A 17701-nucleotide genomic window follows, 5' to 3' on the forward strand; every position below is an offset into this window, starting at 1 on the left:
GCCCCGCCTCCAGGTCAGGCGGCTCCACGGTTGGGTCTCCAGGCAGCGAGGCCCTCCCAGACCCGCCTTTCGCCTTGTCCGCCCCGCCCCCGGGGTGCCCTCAGGGCCGCCTGATTGCAGTTCGGCCCTTGCCGCGTTAACCCAGGAGGAGCGCCAGAAGCAAAGCCGTGAGAAGGTTGTAGGACGCGGGTACTCCTCGTCCGGGCCATGTCTAGCTGTCACGCTCCGGAGGGAGACTATTGCTCACTGCAGTGTCGCGCGCAGGTAGGGGCGGGGCCACCGATGCACCCTATTCCCAGGAGGCGAGGCACTGGCGCGGCGCGGCGGCGGAAGCGGGGTGCAGGTCGGGTGGGGCTTCAGGTCGGTCCGGACGCGACCCCCTCGCGCCGCCGCTCCCGTTCGTTGTGCAGACCTGAGGCCCCGGGCCCCGAGGCGGGCCTCCTTCCAGCGCTGGGATTCTTTGAAGTTAGGGGTTGGGCACCAAACGTTGAAAAGGGAAAAATAACGGAGGAGAGCGTCGGGCGTCTTTCATGTGTTTCAAAACAACTTAACATGAAGACAGACCAAGCTGGGAAACGTGAAGCTCTGGAGTGGAAATGAAGCTAAGACTGTGCTCTCGAGCTTCTTTTCTGCGCCCTGGCTACCAGCCCGACGTTTGCCGCCCAGTAGATAATCGGAAACGTACGCCTAGCCAAATCTGCGGACTGTAGCCGGCACTTTTCATCTGCACAGTTGCTCTTTGCCTGTCTCGGTTTAGATTGATTATGGGATGATCGTAAAAAGGATTTTTCCTTAAGCAGAAGTCAAAGGAAAATCCACCCTGTGGCTGCACATAACTTTTCAATGGCTTGGGGTCTGGAGGAGAGCTAGACGAATAAACAATTACAATGTGAGAAGCCTTGCTTAAGAGAGAGGGAAAGTCCTTATTCCTCCTGTTATTCTCTTACGGGGCTGAACGTCCCAGTTAAAAAGTAGTAACATGATAGATTTTATTGGGAAATACTTGTCAACCACTATCGTGCGAATAAGTGACCTAACACAGATTAGCAAAGTCCCTTGTTTATTTCCTTTTCCCCACTTATTACAGTTTATTTTTTCCTCTTTTCACTGCCAACTAAAAATTGTCGCACACTGTCTGCCTCTACAATGTTTAGGTCACTATCTACTGGAGTGGTTGACCTTCAGCACACCCTGAAAGGAGTTCAGAGAGGAGGTAGGAATGAGATACTCTAGGAAGAACAGGACTTAAGATAGTTATTTTTAAGAGAACATATTATGAGCCCAATTTCTTGCATCTTATATCTAGAAAAGCACTAAAAGGATTAATGGAGACATCTCCTCGTGACCAGCGGCAGACTTCTTGTGATTAACAGCAGCCATCTGCCAAAATGTGTGCTTGATTCCATGTAACCCCCCTTCACTGAAATCACGTCTCTACTGACTTCCCCCCCACCCCACCACTTTGGAGCAGTTCCTCAGAGCTGAGAGGCTCCCTCCCGGGTTATGGTCCTCATTTTGCCCCCAATTAAACTTAACTGTCACATTGTGCATTTTTTTTCAGTCAACATCGTTTTTTTTTAAACTACCCCCTAGAGTATAAACTCCTTTAAGTGCAGAGACTTTTATCTTGTTCATGGCTGAATTCCCAGGAAGTGCTTGGTACATAGACACTCAAGGAATACTTATGACTGGTATCACTACCCACTTAGCTACTCACCCAACTGAAACTTAGAATTCCTCTAAGCCTTTCTTTTTTTCATTCTTCTCACCCAAAGCCCATCCTTTCTTTTTAAGTTCTTAATTATCTTCCAAATCCATCTCCACCATCACCACCTTACAATTTCATTTTGAAATTATTTCCACAGCCTTCTTCTGGTCTGATCTTTTGCTTCCTTGGTTGTCACCCTTCAGCCTCTTCTCTTTATTGCCGCTGTAGATATGTTGCAAAAGCAAAGTATGATCCTATCATCTTCTACTTAAAACTACTCAGCAGTTATCAACCATCTGTAGCGTAAAGTGCAGACTCCTGTGCATGGCATGAAAGGTCCTTACTAAGTCTTTTTCCTTCCCCCCTCCATCCCATAGAACCTAATTCCGGTTCCAGCTACTCAGAGTTCTCTCTGACTGAAATGCCCTTTCTCCTCTTCACCTACCTGCATACTGTGCCCTCCTTCATTAAAACTTAGCTCAGCATCCCTTCCTCTATGAAGCTTTTCCCAACTCCTGCTGCCCCCCACCAGTAACTTCTGTTCCCATAATGCCCTGGACCATCTTGTTTTATATATTGCCTTGTCATTTCACAGCTGTTAACTTCTTTACTAGAGTTTGAGCCCTCAAAAAGTGAAAGAAAATATGTGAAAAGTTAAATTGGAGCAAGAAAGCAGATGGACTTAAATAAGAGACCCAGGGGGTGATATTTGAACATTAAATGATTTGAGGAAGGGAGTTCAGTGATCAAAGTGGTGTTATTGTTTTAGTACTAATAATAGAGTGAAGGGTAAGCTGGAGAAGAAAGAGAAGAAAAAGGAGAAATTGTAGGCAAGGAGACCAAATAGGAAAAGATAACTTTAATCCTCCCCAAATATGTGTCTGTGAGAGCTTTTACTCAATTCTTGCAGAATAAGAAAAATAAGGACGATGGTAAAGTGAATTTCACAAAATTAATTGCATTCATTTAAAGGACTATGTTTCATTCCGACCTCCTTCCTACTCTTTTTATGTTAAAAATGCACTTCTTTTTTGAAAAATGTGATAATGGATGGTTAAATATAACCAATGTCATTAACTGGTAACCTTATGTCAGTCCCTAAAATTTAAAAAACAGCAATAAAAACTACCGGCCTTGAAATTCAGAAGGCTAGGAATCACTGATCCAGATTATTATTTATTTTATTTTATTTTATTTATTTATTTTTGGCTGCGTTGGGGCTTCATTGCTGAGTGTGGGCTTTCACTAGTTGCAGCAAGTGAGGGCTGTTCCTCGTTGCAGTGTGCAGGCTTCTCACTGCAGTGGCTTCTCTTGTTGCGGAGCACGGGCTCTAGACTCACGGGCTTCAGTAGTTGTGGCACTCAGGCTCAGTAGTTGTGGCTTGTGGGCTCTGGAGCACAGGCTCAGTAGTTTTGGCACACGGGCTTAGTTGCTCTGCGGCATATGGGATCTTCCTGGACCAGGGCTGGAACCCGTGTCCCCTGCATTGGCAGGCGGATTCTTAACCACTGTGCCACCAGGGAAGCCCCCAGATTATTAAAATAAGGACACTGATAGCTAGAAAGGGTCACAGACTCGCCGCAGTGGGGTTCAAAGCTATTGGGGGTCAAAGCTAAAGCCAGCCTCCTTGTCTTCTGATTTCTAGTTAGTGCTTAACTGGTAATAAGAGTTTTTAAGTGTAGTGAAGGTAGGAGGGAGAAATAGGGCTTTGAGTGGAGGTGAAGTTGCAAAGAAAACCAATATGCAGAGAGGAGAATGAATCAGAAGTTCAGAAGGAAACAAAGACCAGAGAAAGAGAAAATGCTGTCACCTTAACTGTGCCTGTATCCAGTCCATTCTTAGGCCAGTTTTACTTGTTTTCAAGGTAAGGGTTGTATATTATACTGCCAAAATAGAATTCATTGTATTTCTTTATTATAGTTTTTGTTTTCATTAATTTTAGCTTTAAAAAAGGGGGAAATGCCTTGTTTTGTTTTCTAAAGAAGTAATCATTAGACATATAAAAGTAAGGCTCTTATTTCAACTAGATTTATTGTACTGATCATTTCACCATTTATACAAATATGGAATCATTATATCGTACACCTGAAACTAATATAATGTTCTATGTCAATTATACCTCAGTATAAATGAATAAGGCTCAGTGTTTATCCCAACGTATATCTTCATAGGATTTGGCCTAGAAAGTATTAATTATGATTGTTTCTGAGTGCTTTTTATATTTTCTTGATTTTATAATTCCATAATAAGTATATATTGCTTTTGTAATAAGAGAAAACAATACAATTGCTGTGAAACAAAGGACATTTTTAGAATAAAATAAAATTGAACCAACACAGATAATAAACAAATAACTAACGTAGTATATCATGTATATCATGCCTTAATTGAATAAGATGTTACGTGTAAAGAAATTTTCTGGACAGACTGAAGCATGTTCCTTTCAGCACTAGATCCTATTTTATTTCAGCCATTTCAGTAGATAATTTGTAATATAATCTGGGCATTTCTCCACCTTGTTCTTGCAACCTGTTCCATAATATTAGTCTGTATGGCCCTGAATAATTCCTGGTTGTAAAATAATATAGTAGATCCACATTCCAAACATTAAAAACAAAATATATTTTGTAATAATTTTCTCCCTCACCGTACCCTCTGTATGTTAGATTTTCTTAAACTTCCTTAAATTGGTTTCTTAATAGAGATATCATCTAGAATAGTCATTTGACAAAATAATGTCTATTTTAGAAATCATTATCTTCTTTTTAAGGACAAGGAACATCCAAAATACCTGATCCCAGAGCTCTGCAAACAGTTTTACCATTTGGGCTGGGTCACTGGGACTGGAGGAGGAATTAGCTTGAAGCATGGGTAAGTTTCTGGCTGATTTCATTTCTGAGAATTCTCCGTATAAGTAGACTGCAGAGAGCCTAACATGTATTATGTTCAAAGAACAACCGATGATCAGTTTTATGATACTGAAGGTATTTCGTTTCTAAATAGAGAAATAGGTATTTGCATAACTGAATGGAATAAGTGTACAGATGTTGCAGATATAATAAATATCTAAGGATTTAAGAACCATAATTTCTAATCAGAATAATTTGGTCCCCAGTCCATGGAGTACCAAAGTTAAATAACATGTTGCTGGGTATGTTTGTATGTCTGGAACTACCAAGGGTCCCCTCTGGATAGACAGGATTTGTTTCAAAGGTTCAGATACATATTTTAAAGTCACTTAAATACAGATTACTAACCACCTAAAATTCTAAAAATTACATTTTTTTGAGTCCAGAAAAAGGCAATATGCCTTTCTAAATGCATGTATCATTATTAATGGACATAGAACCTGCAGGTCCATGTTGTTCACAGGACAAAACAAGAGGTACTGGCCTTGAAACAGAAGGAATGAATAGTAGTTAATTGTTCTTTAGACTTAATCACTGTCTTTCCTTTAAGAGGGTGAAGAAATAAGTAACCTACTAACAGTGAAAATAGAGGTTGTGGAATCTCACTCTCTTAAGTTTTTCTGGAACAGGATTAATGTATTTGTTCCTGAAATATTTTAGGAATAATATTGTCTGGAGGCTGAATGTTAAAACTGAGTAACTTGATTTATTTCTTTATCCTAATTCACTTTCTCTAACAAAATTGGATTACTACAATATTTATGTAATGTTGAATTGTTTAGAAAAGAATGGAATGTAAAATATAATCAGAACATTTTGAACAAAGGGGATTTTATGGCATACCACAAGATGATGCCATTGAAATTTCATCTGCTTCAGATTACCAAGGAGTTCATGAAATATTAATTAAACTGTGGGAAATGACAGGAGAGCCCTTAGTCAGCAAATGTCATAGTTCATGTGTAGGGAGGCTCTCAGTCTGGAAACGTTCTGTTCCACATGGTATCAATACATGGGACATCTGTCACGTGCGTCCTCTCTTACCATCAACCCAGTGCTAATGTGTCAATCAGCATTTTGCAGGTTTTCAAGTTATTTTGCCAAAACTTTCAAGTTGATCTGTTCACAGCAAAGTCCTGTAATAACAACACTTGTTGTTGTTTCATTTATTCATTTAGGAGTTGAGTCCTAGTCATTTGGTCTCTCACCTGTATTACTTATAATAAATTATATTCTAAACATTGCCTTTAGTTAACTGCTTTTTTTTTGCATTTGCAGAAATAGTTTGTATATGTACAAAAGAGAGCTTTCTACCAAACTGAGTTAAAATAACTTTTTCCAACTTGCTCTTAAAAAAAAAACAGCTAAGTTAAAAATAGAATGCAGGTAAGGGACCATTGCAGATCTCAAGAGGGAATTTTTTTTAATCATAAAGCCATAAAAGACTATGTTCTTTGTAAAACTAAAATTCTTTGTAGAACCATGCACTAAAATTATGTGTGGTCACCCTGAAACACTCACTGGCACCTCTTAAAATTAATTGGCTTTATGGCACTACAGTTAATTTATAGAGAAGTTGCATTGTGTTTGTAAATTGGTGAGGAGCCTCCTGGAGGTCACAGTTGAAAACAGCCACAGTTTTATGGCACTGTGCTTGGAATCTTACTAAATTTTTGCCTTACAGAGTAAAATGGGTGATTTGTAGTAACATGTTGAATTTTCTCCCTAATATTTAAATGACTTCAGAGACCCATGTCAATAATTTTATCAGCAGTATTATTCTCATGTTAGTGAAAGTCTGGTTTTCTTTATCTGATGCTTAGAGCGAATAAATTTGGAATGAAACACAAACCCAATAAATTGTGTTTCCAGAATAATTCTAGCAATAAGCCCTTTGGGGAATATGAAATTATTTACTGATTCCAAGGTTTGGCTACTATCAGTTCAGCTTATGCTACTGGTGTATGGTGCCAAAAATGTATATAATAAAAAATAGCTTAAGACACATATAAGAGTTAAATCAGAAGGAAGAAATGGAGGACCAAGAAGATAACAGTAATCAAGGCAATTCCAGAATACCGAGCAGCCATTGTGCTTAGGCTGGTTTCCTGTCTTTCACAGCATTATATCTCTATGTGTCAGAGACACTAATCCTGTTGTATGCTATTAGAATTAAAATTAATAAACCTATATTGTAGATAAGGTAATTGAATCATAGTAAGGTTTAAAGGATTTTTTTTAAGTAAATAAAAAAAGAACATGTATTATAAACTCTTGTGTTTTGTTCCCCTGCTCACCACATTGTGAAAGCGCAGCAAGTATGGAGAAAATAAATTCGAAAACTTAATACCTTGAAACTCAAAATGCTTTTGTTTGTGGCTTACAGTACCAAGTAAATACTTCACTTTTAGTCTTTGGCATGGTTCCTTCCTAAAATAAAAGCTCTGTCATCTTTGTATGAATATTTTTATCCACGTATCTCCTTCTTTGTAGGTATACTTTTTTCTAAAACCTATTTAGCTAATCTTTTAATTACTCAAAGTTGATCAAAGTCTAAACTGATTTCCATTTTGTAAAGGCAATAATAAAAATAGGTTTAGCATACCAGGGAATTCCCTAGCGGTCCAATGGTTAGGACTCCACGATTTCACTGCTGAGGGCACAGGTTCAATCCCTGATCGGGGAACTAAGATCCCACAAGCCATGTGGCATGGCCAAAAAAAATGAAAAGACATTTAGCATACCAAATTATTTGAACAAACTGAATAAAACCCCTGGATTTTCCCACTTTGTAGGTGGAGTTTATTTACCAGCAGACTGTTTCAAACTTTATTTGAGTCTGTTCCCAGGACTGAATAAATATCTCCACACACAAGAAGACCTACAAGTCCACTTACCAGCGGAGGTGACTGGACTAGGTACCACACATGATTCTAGACTCTCTTTCATGTTACATGAGGACAAAAGATTTGGATCCCTGGTATTTTTAAGGGGCCGTTTTAACAGTAATGATCCCTATGTGTTCCCACTGGTTCCATAAGAGTGCCACTTTATGGTTTTCTTATGCAACAAAGTTCTAAAGCAATAGCTACTTTGTGAAAATGAATGCTTCAACAAGCTTACTCTGCTTTGGATTTCACTCCCATTATCAGGCATTTATTTTCTAGACCTTAATTTATCAGTAGATCCTTAAAGGAACTTTCTTAAATTTTTGTCACTTCCAAGTCTATAGGTTTATTAGTAACCCCAACTTTGACAGCTCAATTCAATATAGTCAGTCATCCTTATTTTCACTGGGAAACAGTTAATATTTATTCAGTGTCCCTACCTCTGTGCCTCAGTGGCAGAAGCTGGAGCGTGCAGGTGCTGGTATTTCCTTCGTTTGCATTATGTGGCAGTTCTTTAACACGCTCTGTCAGCAACTGAAACTGATACATGAGCCAAAGGACCTTTGTTGAGGGTGGAGAGAATTTAGAGAAGATTTTAGATTAATTTCCAAATCAAGTTTGAAAGCACCTTGTGGTAAGTGGTACTGCTATAGCATCTCCCTTAGCACAATGTGCTGTGTAACAGAGAGATCTCCAGATGTAGTCATGCCTTGTATATGTCTAACTTTCTGCAATTGTTCTGGCTTTGTTACCAAATATTTTCACAAGATAGAAGTGTTTTTCAATTAGGAAGCATATACTGTTCCACCCAAAAAGTAACTCAGTGTTAATGCTGTAATTTAACAAACCATCCAGCAGAGGTCTCTGAGCGTCATGTTTTACAATAAGAGCATTTCAAACAATAAAATTGACCCTGATTTCTTGCAAGCAGAGATCTACTCCAAGTGAGCATATTTCCCCTGATTGGACTTTAGAATAACTGTGTTCCATGTATAGTAAGATAAACTCTGCTTATTCATGCTTAAAGAAGCTAAAGACTTAGGTTTTCAGATTTTTATTTCCCCTAACCAGATAAAAACCTGGTTACCATTGATTTTGTACCATAAAAAGAAATAAAGAAATATATATGAAAATGTAACAAAAGCAACTATCAACATTTTACTGTCACCAGCATTATAAAGAAATTAATTTGGTATTCTTTCTATACAGCCTACACCATTAATTAAATAAAGCAGCTATTTGTATGACTTGATTTATAAATATCATTAATGATTGGACTGCAAGGGTACACTTTTCTTTTTGCAAAAGCAGAACATTAGAGTTAAATAAATACCAATTTCTGTATTTTGTGTTACCAGCAATGAAATCTACATTGCTCCTTCAGGAGTGCAAAAGGAACGGATTCAGGTATGGTAAAGGGATCCTTCTTAAACCCAAATGTCTGTTCTTCTCTACTTGATTATTGTTTTGTGAAATGGAATTAATATTAAAAGAAATCTTAGTTTTGAAGGGAGATTATATTGTGATAATTTAAATAACTAATCAACAAACATTTGTTAAGTAACTATTAAATTTTTTTAAGGTGATAAGTATCCTGCTTGCAACCAGGTGTTTTGAATTCTCATTCAGCCTCTAGAGGGCAAAAGTGAATAGTACAATCTTAAGTCATAATAAAAAATGATTCTAACTTTGCAGCATTGTAACACCGTCTTTATCAGGCTAATAGGGTAATCAGATTGGTGGTCTCAAATGGACCAAACTGATTCATATTTAATAATGGCAAAGCTCTTTCAATTTAAAGTTATAAAATGTTGTTTCAACATTTTGAGAAGACCCATTCTGTATTAATGCTAGAATAATACCCAGAATAGAGTTAAAACAAGCACATAATACTTAATTCTGTCTAAGGCATAGTGCTTCATTAATAAAACATTCATATTGTAGTTTGTAATAAACCCTGGCAAACGAAAGTTACAAGTCAGAGATATGCGTGTATTACTAGGAAAAACCTGTGGATCTACATAATTCCTTAGAACTTTAAAAGTAGAGTACGTCATCAAGATTAACATTTCTGAGTACCAGTTAAGTTTCTCAAGGGATAAGAAAATTTTACTCTGTATTTTTCCTCTTATATTATGAAATGTGAAAAAAATTATAACACCCATTCTAAAATGATGATTATATAGTCTCTCTGAAATATAGTTGTGAAATTACATGGCAAAGCTGACAAACTAAGTTGATGAAATGACATCAGCATCATTACATGCATACTAAATTTTCCATATCACTTTTTTCTTCAAATTCTAAAGGTCAATTTTTTTAACTTTCTTGAGATGATTTTTATTAGTAGAAAACATTTTTTTATTTCTCAAAATGGCTAAAAAAATTTGAGAGAGAAACTATAATTATATAAATATTTAAAACATGAGTTAAATATGTATATATATTAGCACTGTTTGTATATACTATCTATAAATGGAAGTGTGTGTGTGTGTGTGTGTATATATATATATATATATATATATACACACACACACAAGAAAGGGGACATTTTAAATTGATATTGTATAAGCCTTCTTTTTTTTCTTTTTCCCCCTCTAAATAGCCTGAAGACATGTTTGTTTGTGACATCAATGAACAGGACATAAGTGGACCTCCACCATATAAGAATCTTAAAAAAAGCCAGTGTACTCCTCTTTTCATGAATGCTTACACAATGAGAGGTAGGCAGAAAATGTATTCAATGTAAAGAATATTTGCAGAGTAGGCTCCTGTAAATAGTGACAATTATTGTTGTAGTTCACAGTTCTTGAATACCTGCTATGTGCAAGGACTTTAAATATGTTAACTCATTCAGTCCTCACATCAGCCTCTGTGGGAGGTCCATTACTACTTCATTTTATGTATGAGAGGACAGAGGCTCTGGGAAGATTTTCCCAAAATAAACAGCCAGTGAGTACTGGGGCCAGAATTCCAACCTAGATCAATATGATTCCACTAGATTGTCAAATTAACCAACTAAATATTATATTTACAATCCAATTCCTACTCTTAGTTCAGAGTTATATCTCTGGGAACTTGTAGTAGAAGTTAATCAAAATACAAATGAGGGGGCTTCCCTGGTGGCGCGGTGGTTGAGAGTCCACCTGCCGATGCAGGGGCACGGGTTCATGCCCCGGTCTGGGAAGATCCCACATGCTGCAGAGCGGCTGGGCCCGTGAGCCATGGCCTCTGAGCCTGCGCATCTGGACCCTGTGCTCTGCAATGGGAGAGGCCACAACAGTGAGAGGCCCGCGTACCACAAAACAAACAAACAAACAAAAAACAAATGAGGGAAAATCACGCCCTTTTCTTCACTTCAGTGGGAGTGATCCTCTTTTTTGAAAAATTTACTTTATGATAAAAATAGGACTCTTACTTTAATTTCCAGAAATTGTGGTAGAAAACCAACCTGGAAAGGTTGAACCTAGAGGGCAATGTAAAAATAGGAAAGTATAACTGAAGTACGGGCTCAGCCTTAGCAATGAAGTCATTAGGACCATGCTTTAGTATAGCCCCTGAATAAAATCAATATAGAGTTAGTAATCGTGCCATGTGCTGTTCCCAGACATTATCAGCTACTACTGAAAGGATGAAACTTCAGCAACAGATTCTAACAGCATGAAGAACCTTTCCTAGCAAAAAGCTAAATAAACTTCCCATTGCAAAAATAGCCGTTACTGAGTTTTATAGCATGCAAATTCTTTTTTAGGTAAATCCCTTGCATCTATATCTTAAAATCCCTACCATCCCCTTATGTTACTAAGATATGGCGCACACTGTGAAGCATATCTTGGTGATTAAGGGTCAGACTAAACTGGGTTCAAATCCAAGTTCTTCAACTACTGTCCGTAGTTGGACAACGTGGTTAAATAACCATGGACAAATTATTAACATCCTTGAGCCTCATGTCCTTGACCATTAAATGGGGGAGATGGTTGTTGTGATGATACGAAGAGATAACATCTGTAAAGGGGATTTGCCCAGTGCCTGGCACATAAGAATCCCTAATTGAGTGGTAGTAGTATTATGATTATGATCTCCACAGTCATTATAGTTGTACTTCAGACCATCTAAAGGATATTTCTTGAGCATGTATAAAGTATCGTGCATTGTCCTGATGCTGGATAAAGCTTAATTTTTTTTCTTTTTGCTTTCTGACTTCTCTATCAGTAGTTCTCTTTCCTATCTTCCTTTCTCCCCTCCTACCCGCTGCCAACTTATTATTCCATGCCAAGAAAAACAAGTCCAAAGCCGTATACAAATAAGTGTGTGTGTTTGTGTGTATATGTGTATATATTTTTTTCTTTAAAAGGTGCAATTTAGTTTTCACTGAGCATGTAACTGTATTCTTCCCCCTCCAGGAGCAGGTGCTGTGATTCATACCCACTCTAAAGCTGCTGTCATGGCCACCCTTCTCTTCCCAGGAAGGGAGTTTAAAATTACACATCAAGAGATGATCAAAGGAATAAAGAAATGTACCTCGGGAGGGTATTTCAGGTATTTTCCTCTATTTTTTGCTTAAATAATTTGAAAGGTATTTCTCCTTCTTATAATAAACAGGATACTGATCTCTTTATGTATTTAATGAGATGTTGTAGATCTGTGTTAGATAGTATCCCCCTTAATATTATACTTCCAGGTCTATTCTCAGTGATACAAATCAGATGCCTCCCTTCCTTTTCCCCATCCCCAACCCAGCCTTGGTAAATTATTGCCAACATGAATAATTAAATGTTTGTCAGAGTAAAATGCAAAAATCCTGGCTGAGGTATCTATAGAGATGGAAAGAGTGTGTTCCTTTATTGAAGAACCCCAAGAGCAAGCTCTCCTCACCTTCACTTTGTCTTCAGGAAGTTTCAGCTCTGACTAAATCTTACGTTTCATTTTGATTTCATGTAGTATTTCTGGAATATTTTCATTTTTAAAAAAGTTTTATAATTATTTTAATTAAGTAGATCTCCATACGTTTATAATTTTTCATTGTGGAAACTGGCATAGATAGTATAGAACAGAGGCCTTCTCGATAAAATCAGCTAAATCCACCAGCCCACAAAAATGTAGCAATTATTCGTCAATCTAGAATACAGTGACATGAAGAAACACGTTCCCAGGGCTCAGGGACAGGCTCGGCGTTTTGTTTGAGTGTACAGGCATTCTTGTTCCTGAGCCTTCACCCTTCCCAATTTCCTAAAGGGGCTGAATCCACTTTACCTTGTTTAGAGGAAAAGGGTGCCAGTTTTTCTAAAGTGTTCTTACAGCAATATCTTACTGTTACTGCACATAATAGACTGTATGTGTTTAAACTAGTGTGCTGAGAAGTTAATTGGACTTGATTTTAGTTAATATTTATTGTGTGCCTAAAGCATTCCTCAGCACTGGGAAACACCTATTTACAAAAGTTAAATATTTAAATTATGAAAGTGTACATACTAAAAGAAGCATAGCCGCATATTGCCTTTTCCATATCTGGGTCTTGAAGGAGAGGCATTATTGTGCTATCAATTTCATCGGCATTTGATTGCTTTGGTGAAGAAATAAAAATAGGTCAGAAGAACGTGTGAAACGGTGGGTAGAGGAGCAGAGCACAATAGAGAGCCTTTGGAATTTTGTGGAAAAATGAATGACATGAATGAAAAGATGTCATTTGTTATGCATCACGACATATACACTTTATATATTGTTTTGAATGTCTCAGAATTTAAAGAGTACAAAGTTTTTTGACATGCTTTTGCAATTCTGTTTGAACCTGGCTGGGAAATCAGTAACAGGGTCATTATCAGAGCTCAGGAGCAGTGATACTTCATCAGTATTTGGGGAGAATCCTAAGTGTCCAGTCAAAAGAAGGGGCAATAAAAGGTGGATGAGTAAGAAAGGATGGAGTTTTTACATTTTCTATTCTACTTAAAAAATTTTTAAGTCCATCTTAAAAAAAATTATAATAACTTTCATATGCCTAATTCTTATCAGGGGAGGTTACCATGTTAAATATAATTGTTGTACCTTTTGGATGCAACATGCCTATGGTAGAGTGAAAAGAATACTGTTTTATGGTCAAAGGACTACCCTGGCTCTGTTCCTTAGGTCTTATTTTGCTGTGAATTATTTTGCACCTGGAGATATTTCTGACTGTTCGGTATATGGTAGAAGAAAATATAAGTTTGTAGTTCTCCTGGCCAATACTAGGAAAGATTTAGGACTACCAATTTATTCCTTCCACATTTAAGGATATTTTATAATTACCTCTATTTTACTTAAGTGAAATAATGGGCAGCCTCGTACTGTTCCTGATAATGGTTGCCCAGGTTCTTTATCACATGACAGCTACTCAGTCTATACCTTCCCTAAAGTAGTAACTTCTGATAATATATGGATAGAACTTATTTTGGTTAAGTTTAGCCATCACAGAGGTAGTGAAAAAGCAGATGTAACATTAACAAGGCAAGAGAAGTTCATGTTAAAAGGAAAATATGTCTTGAGTTTTGGTTGGTTATAAATGACCCCACAAATAGACATAGTTTTACCAGTAACAAGCTATTTGCTTAAATATTAGTGCAGAAACAAAAATGAAAAATGCGTATTCTGATTTCATCACATGTACTTACTAAAAATAAGGTAAAGAAGTTCTAATGTCACAGATTTGAGAACGTTCTGAAAATATTGTCATACCTTTGATAGTTAGTTCCAAAAGGTTTTTGCTATCCCAGGACCATAAACCACACCTGCATTTATTTATTTGTCTATCCAAGACACTTTTGGGTCCTGCAGAGATAGAATAGAATGATTTTATATCGCTGGGAAATTCCTGCTTTAATAAGTAGTTCAATTGTTAATCCTTCCTATGCTTCTAATTCTGAAATTTATCATTTCTCATCTCCTGTTAAAACTACTGATTCTCTATCCTTCAGGGCAATACTTGTATGATCTTGATAATTTCTTTGTTAGGTTTTGGTATCCTGTACAAATTTCTGCCACTTATACTTAGGATTGGAACAATGCCTGCCAAATTCCCAAGGCGTCTCTTGATACAGTTGTTTATACAAGATATGCAGAATAACATGCAACATCTTGTTCCTAATTTGGAGTGGCTTTTCAGATATAAAGACAACATCTAACTTGTTATTTGAAAAAATTATAAATTTTATATATGAATACCTTTATTTGTTTTGAAAAGGAAAGCAAATGGCTTGTTTTGTCTTAATAGATATGATGATATGTTAGTAGTACCCATTATTGAGAATACACCTGAGGAGAAAGACCTCAAAGAGCGAATGGCCCGAGCAATGAATGATTACCCAGACTCCTGTGCAGTACTAGTCAGACGGCATGGAGTCTATGTCTGGGGAGAGACGTGGGAGAAGGCTAAAAGCATGTAAGTGTAAACCGAAACCAAAGAACGTCTGGGGCAAGTCACCACACTCTAAAAGAGAATGAAATATGTTTTATGATTGAAAAGGGAGTATGATTTTTTTGTGTGTTACTGGTCAAATTGGTTTAAATTTAAATAGTTTATCATTAATTATTTCTAGATATTTTATTTGTATTATATATTCTTTTGTTAAGAAATATTTTTCAGATGAGTTGTTATTTGGCAAGGCACTATGCTCTTTGATACAAGGAAGGAGATACAGATCTTGTTCTCTGACTTGAGGTCTAGAATAAAGCTAACCCAAGTCGAATAAAGATTTGCTATATTTATTTTTTAAAATGGCACATAATAAAAAATTTAGGGCTTCCCTGGTGGCACAGTGGTTGAGAGTCCGCCTGCCGATGCAGGGGATACGGGTTCGTGTCCCGGTCCGGGAGGATCCCACGTGCCGCGGAGCGGATGGGCCCGTGTGCCATGGCCGCTGAGCCTGCGCATCCGGAGCCTGTGCTCCGCAACGGGAGAGGCCGCAACAGTGAGAGGCCTGCGTACCGCAAAAAAAAAAAAATTAAATTTACGTAAGTAGTATATTTTAAACTCCCTTTTATTTCCTGAGAAGTGTATAGTATGGTGGCATGATTCAGTATGATTCCGTGTTTTAATAATGTTGGAGACAAACTAAGAGAAACTTTGCCTAGAATTGAGGAAAGAAAAAAACAATCTGGTAGGAACAGGGTTAACTTGACGCAGAGGAAAAATGTGATTGTTAGGATTGGAGAACTCTCTTTTCACTGAACACTTTTAGTTCTTTTTGCTTTTATTTATTTATTTTTTAACAGGTGTGAGTGTTATGACTATTTATTTGATGTTGCCGTATCAATGAAGAAGGTAGGACTGGATCCTACACAGCTTCCAGTTGGAGAAAATGGAATTGTATAAGCCAAGTGGAAGTTTATTATAAGTAGAGACAAAGCTCATCTTAATTATTACTTAAATGACTCGGGTATTTTTTTAAATGAATTGAAAATTTCCATGAAGCTATTGATTTGTCACTAAATGCTGCAGATCTTCTGACACCGGATGATATTTGCTTATATTCTCATATTTTAAATGGCAATACAATGGAATAAGAATTTTATAATGAATGTTTTTTGTGTTTATTTCTAAACCCCTTAACAGCAAAATATTTTCCTTTAATTTTTTTATATATACTCCCAGAGAATTCCTATTACTCTTTAAAGTTGTTAGGATAATAGAATTCATTGGAAAATGTCCACTTAATTATAGAATGAGCATTTTCTTATTTTAATATTGGTATCATAAATTTACATGAAAAGTCAAGGACATATATATCCGTCAATGTTGATGTCAAAACAATTTTATAGATTTCCCCTATATGCTGTAATGCTTCCCTTTATTGTAACACAGGGCACTCATCTTTTACTGGGATCCGTTGTAAAATTCAAATCAAGTGATATTAACTCAAACTCTCCTAGCCAAGTAAACTGTGACCAACCTAGAGATGTAATCAGAATGCTTTTTTTTAACGTAGCCAAAAGCAACATCATCGGGCTTCCCTGGTGGCGCAGTGGTTGAGAGTCCGCCTGCCGATGCAGGAGATACAGGTTCGTGCCCCAGTCCGGGAGGATCCCGCACGCCGCGGAGCGGCTGGGCCGGTGAGCCATGGCCGCTGAGCCTGCGCGTCCGGAGCCTGTGCTCTGCAACAGGAGAGGCCACAACAGTGAGAGGCCCGCATACTGCAAAAAACAAACAAACAAAAAAGCAACATCATCTTGATCTTAATGTTTTATTTGGTTAATGCTTTTATTTAATTAGGAGAGAAAGTAATACACCATCTCCTAAATTATAACTTCGTACACCCCCTTCTCGGTTTATCGTCTTGAACCACTTGAGTTCATTTACCCCAGTTCTTTCACTCCAGCAAGTCTTTAACGTCATCCAGACTTCCAGTCCCTTGATCTTTCCATTTGTCATTGTCCATGACTCCTTTCATATCCTTGCTTCCTTCCTTATGAAGCATAGGTGATGGCCCAGCATTTTCACCACTTTATTGGAAACATCGTATCTTACCCCCCAATCATACTCACCTGGCAAAACCCACAGTCCTTGTGAGCCAGTTACTTGGCACCTGTACCAAAGCAGCAAAGCCTCATGGGAAAAAGTACACAACTATGTTAACTGATCTCACTTCAGATTTATGAACACACCTCTCAGGTGGGCACTCCATGCTGCCAAACAAACCTACCACGCTTCCCTAGTAAGTTCGTTTTCCCTACCTGGTGACTATTTCTCCTCACAGCTTTATGTATCTGACATCAAATACCCAATCTTCCTCCCCCCATCACTTCTCAGATGGTAAACTCCTCATACTTTCAGAGATAAGTAGATTCATTCCCAAGAACTAACAAGTCTTCCCATTTCACGTTTCCATCAACCTTCTTGCCTTCAGCCTTCTTTGCCTCTTTCCTTCTACCGAATTCTAAGTTCGTTCTTCCACTTATGCCTTGGATCCAATGTCCGCTGACCTTCTCAAGGGCTTTGGTTTCTGCAAACATCCCCACATTTGTCCCATTGCTTTCTTGCATTGTTAATTTTTTACCCTCTTCCACTGGTATAAAAACATGCTGTAATACCTTTCACCTTAAAATACACATACAAACCTTGCCTTCAACCACCCTTCAGCTAACTCCAGCGCCTTTAGAGCAAGCTTTTTGAAATAGTTATCTGCTTTTCTGTCAACTTCTGTTCTCTCTCCCTTGCTCCTTGACCC

At 37.7% G+C, this 17701-nt stretch overlaps 1 protein-coding gene across 1 annotated transcript; it reads left to right on the forward strand.

Annotated features, from left to right (window-relative positions):
- Positions 1–72: 72 nt before the first annotated feature.
- On the forward strand, positions 73–16051 carry APIP (APAF1 interacting protein). The gene is made up of 7 exons (XM_059069738.2): positions 73–264; positions 4479–4579; positions 8864–8912; positions 10111–10228; positions 11909–12044; positions 14749–14916; positions 15750–16051. Exons 1-7 carry the CDS (start codon positions 208–210, stop codon positions 15847–15849), a joined length of 729 nt encoding a protein of 242 aa, XP_058925721.1. The 5' UTR covers positions 73–207; the 3' UTR covers positions 15850–16051.
- The last annotated feature ends 1650 nt before the right edge of the window (positions 16052–17701 follow it).

Source organism: Kogia breviceps, chromosome 7 (genome assembly GCF_026419965.1).
Source record: "Kogia breviceps isolate mKogBre1 chromosome 7, mKogBre1 haplotype 1, whole genome shotgun sequence".
NCBI classification, from domain to species: domain Eukaryota; kingdom Metazoa; phylum Chordata; class Mammalia; order Artiodactyla; family Physeteridae; genus Kogia; species Kogia breviceps.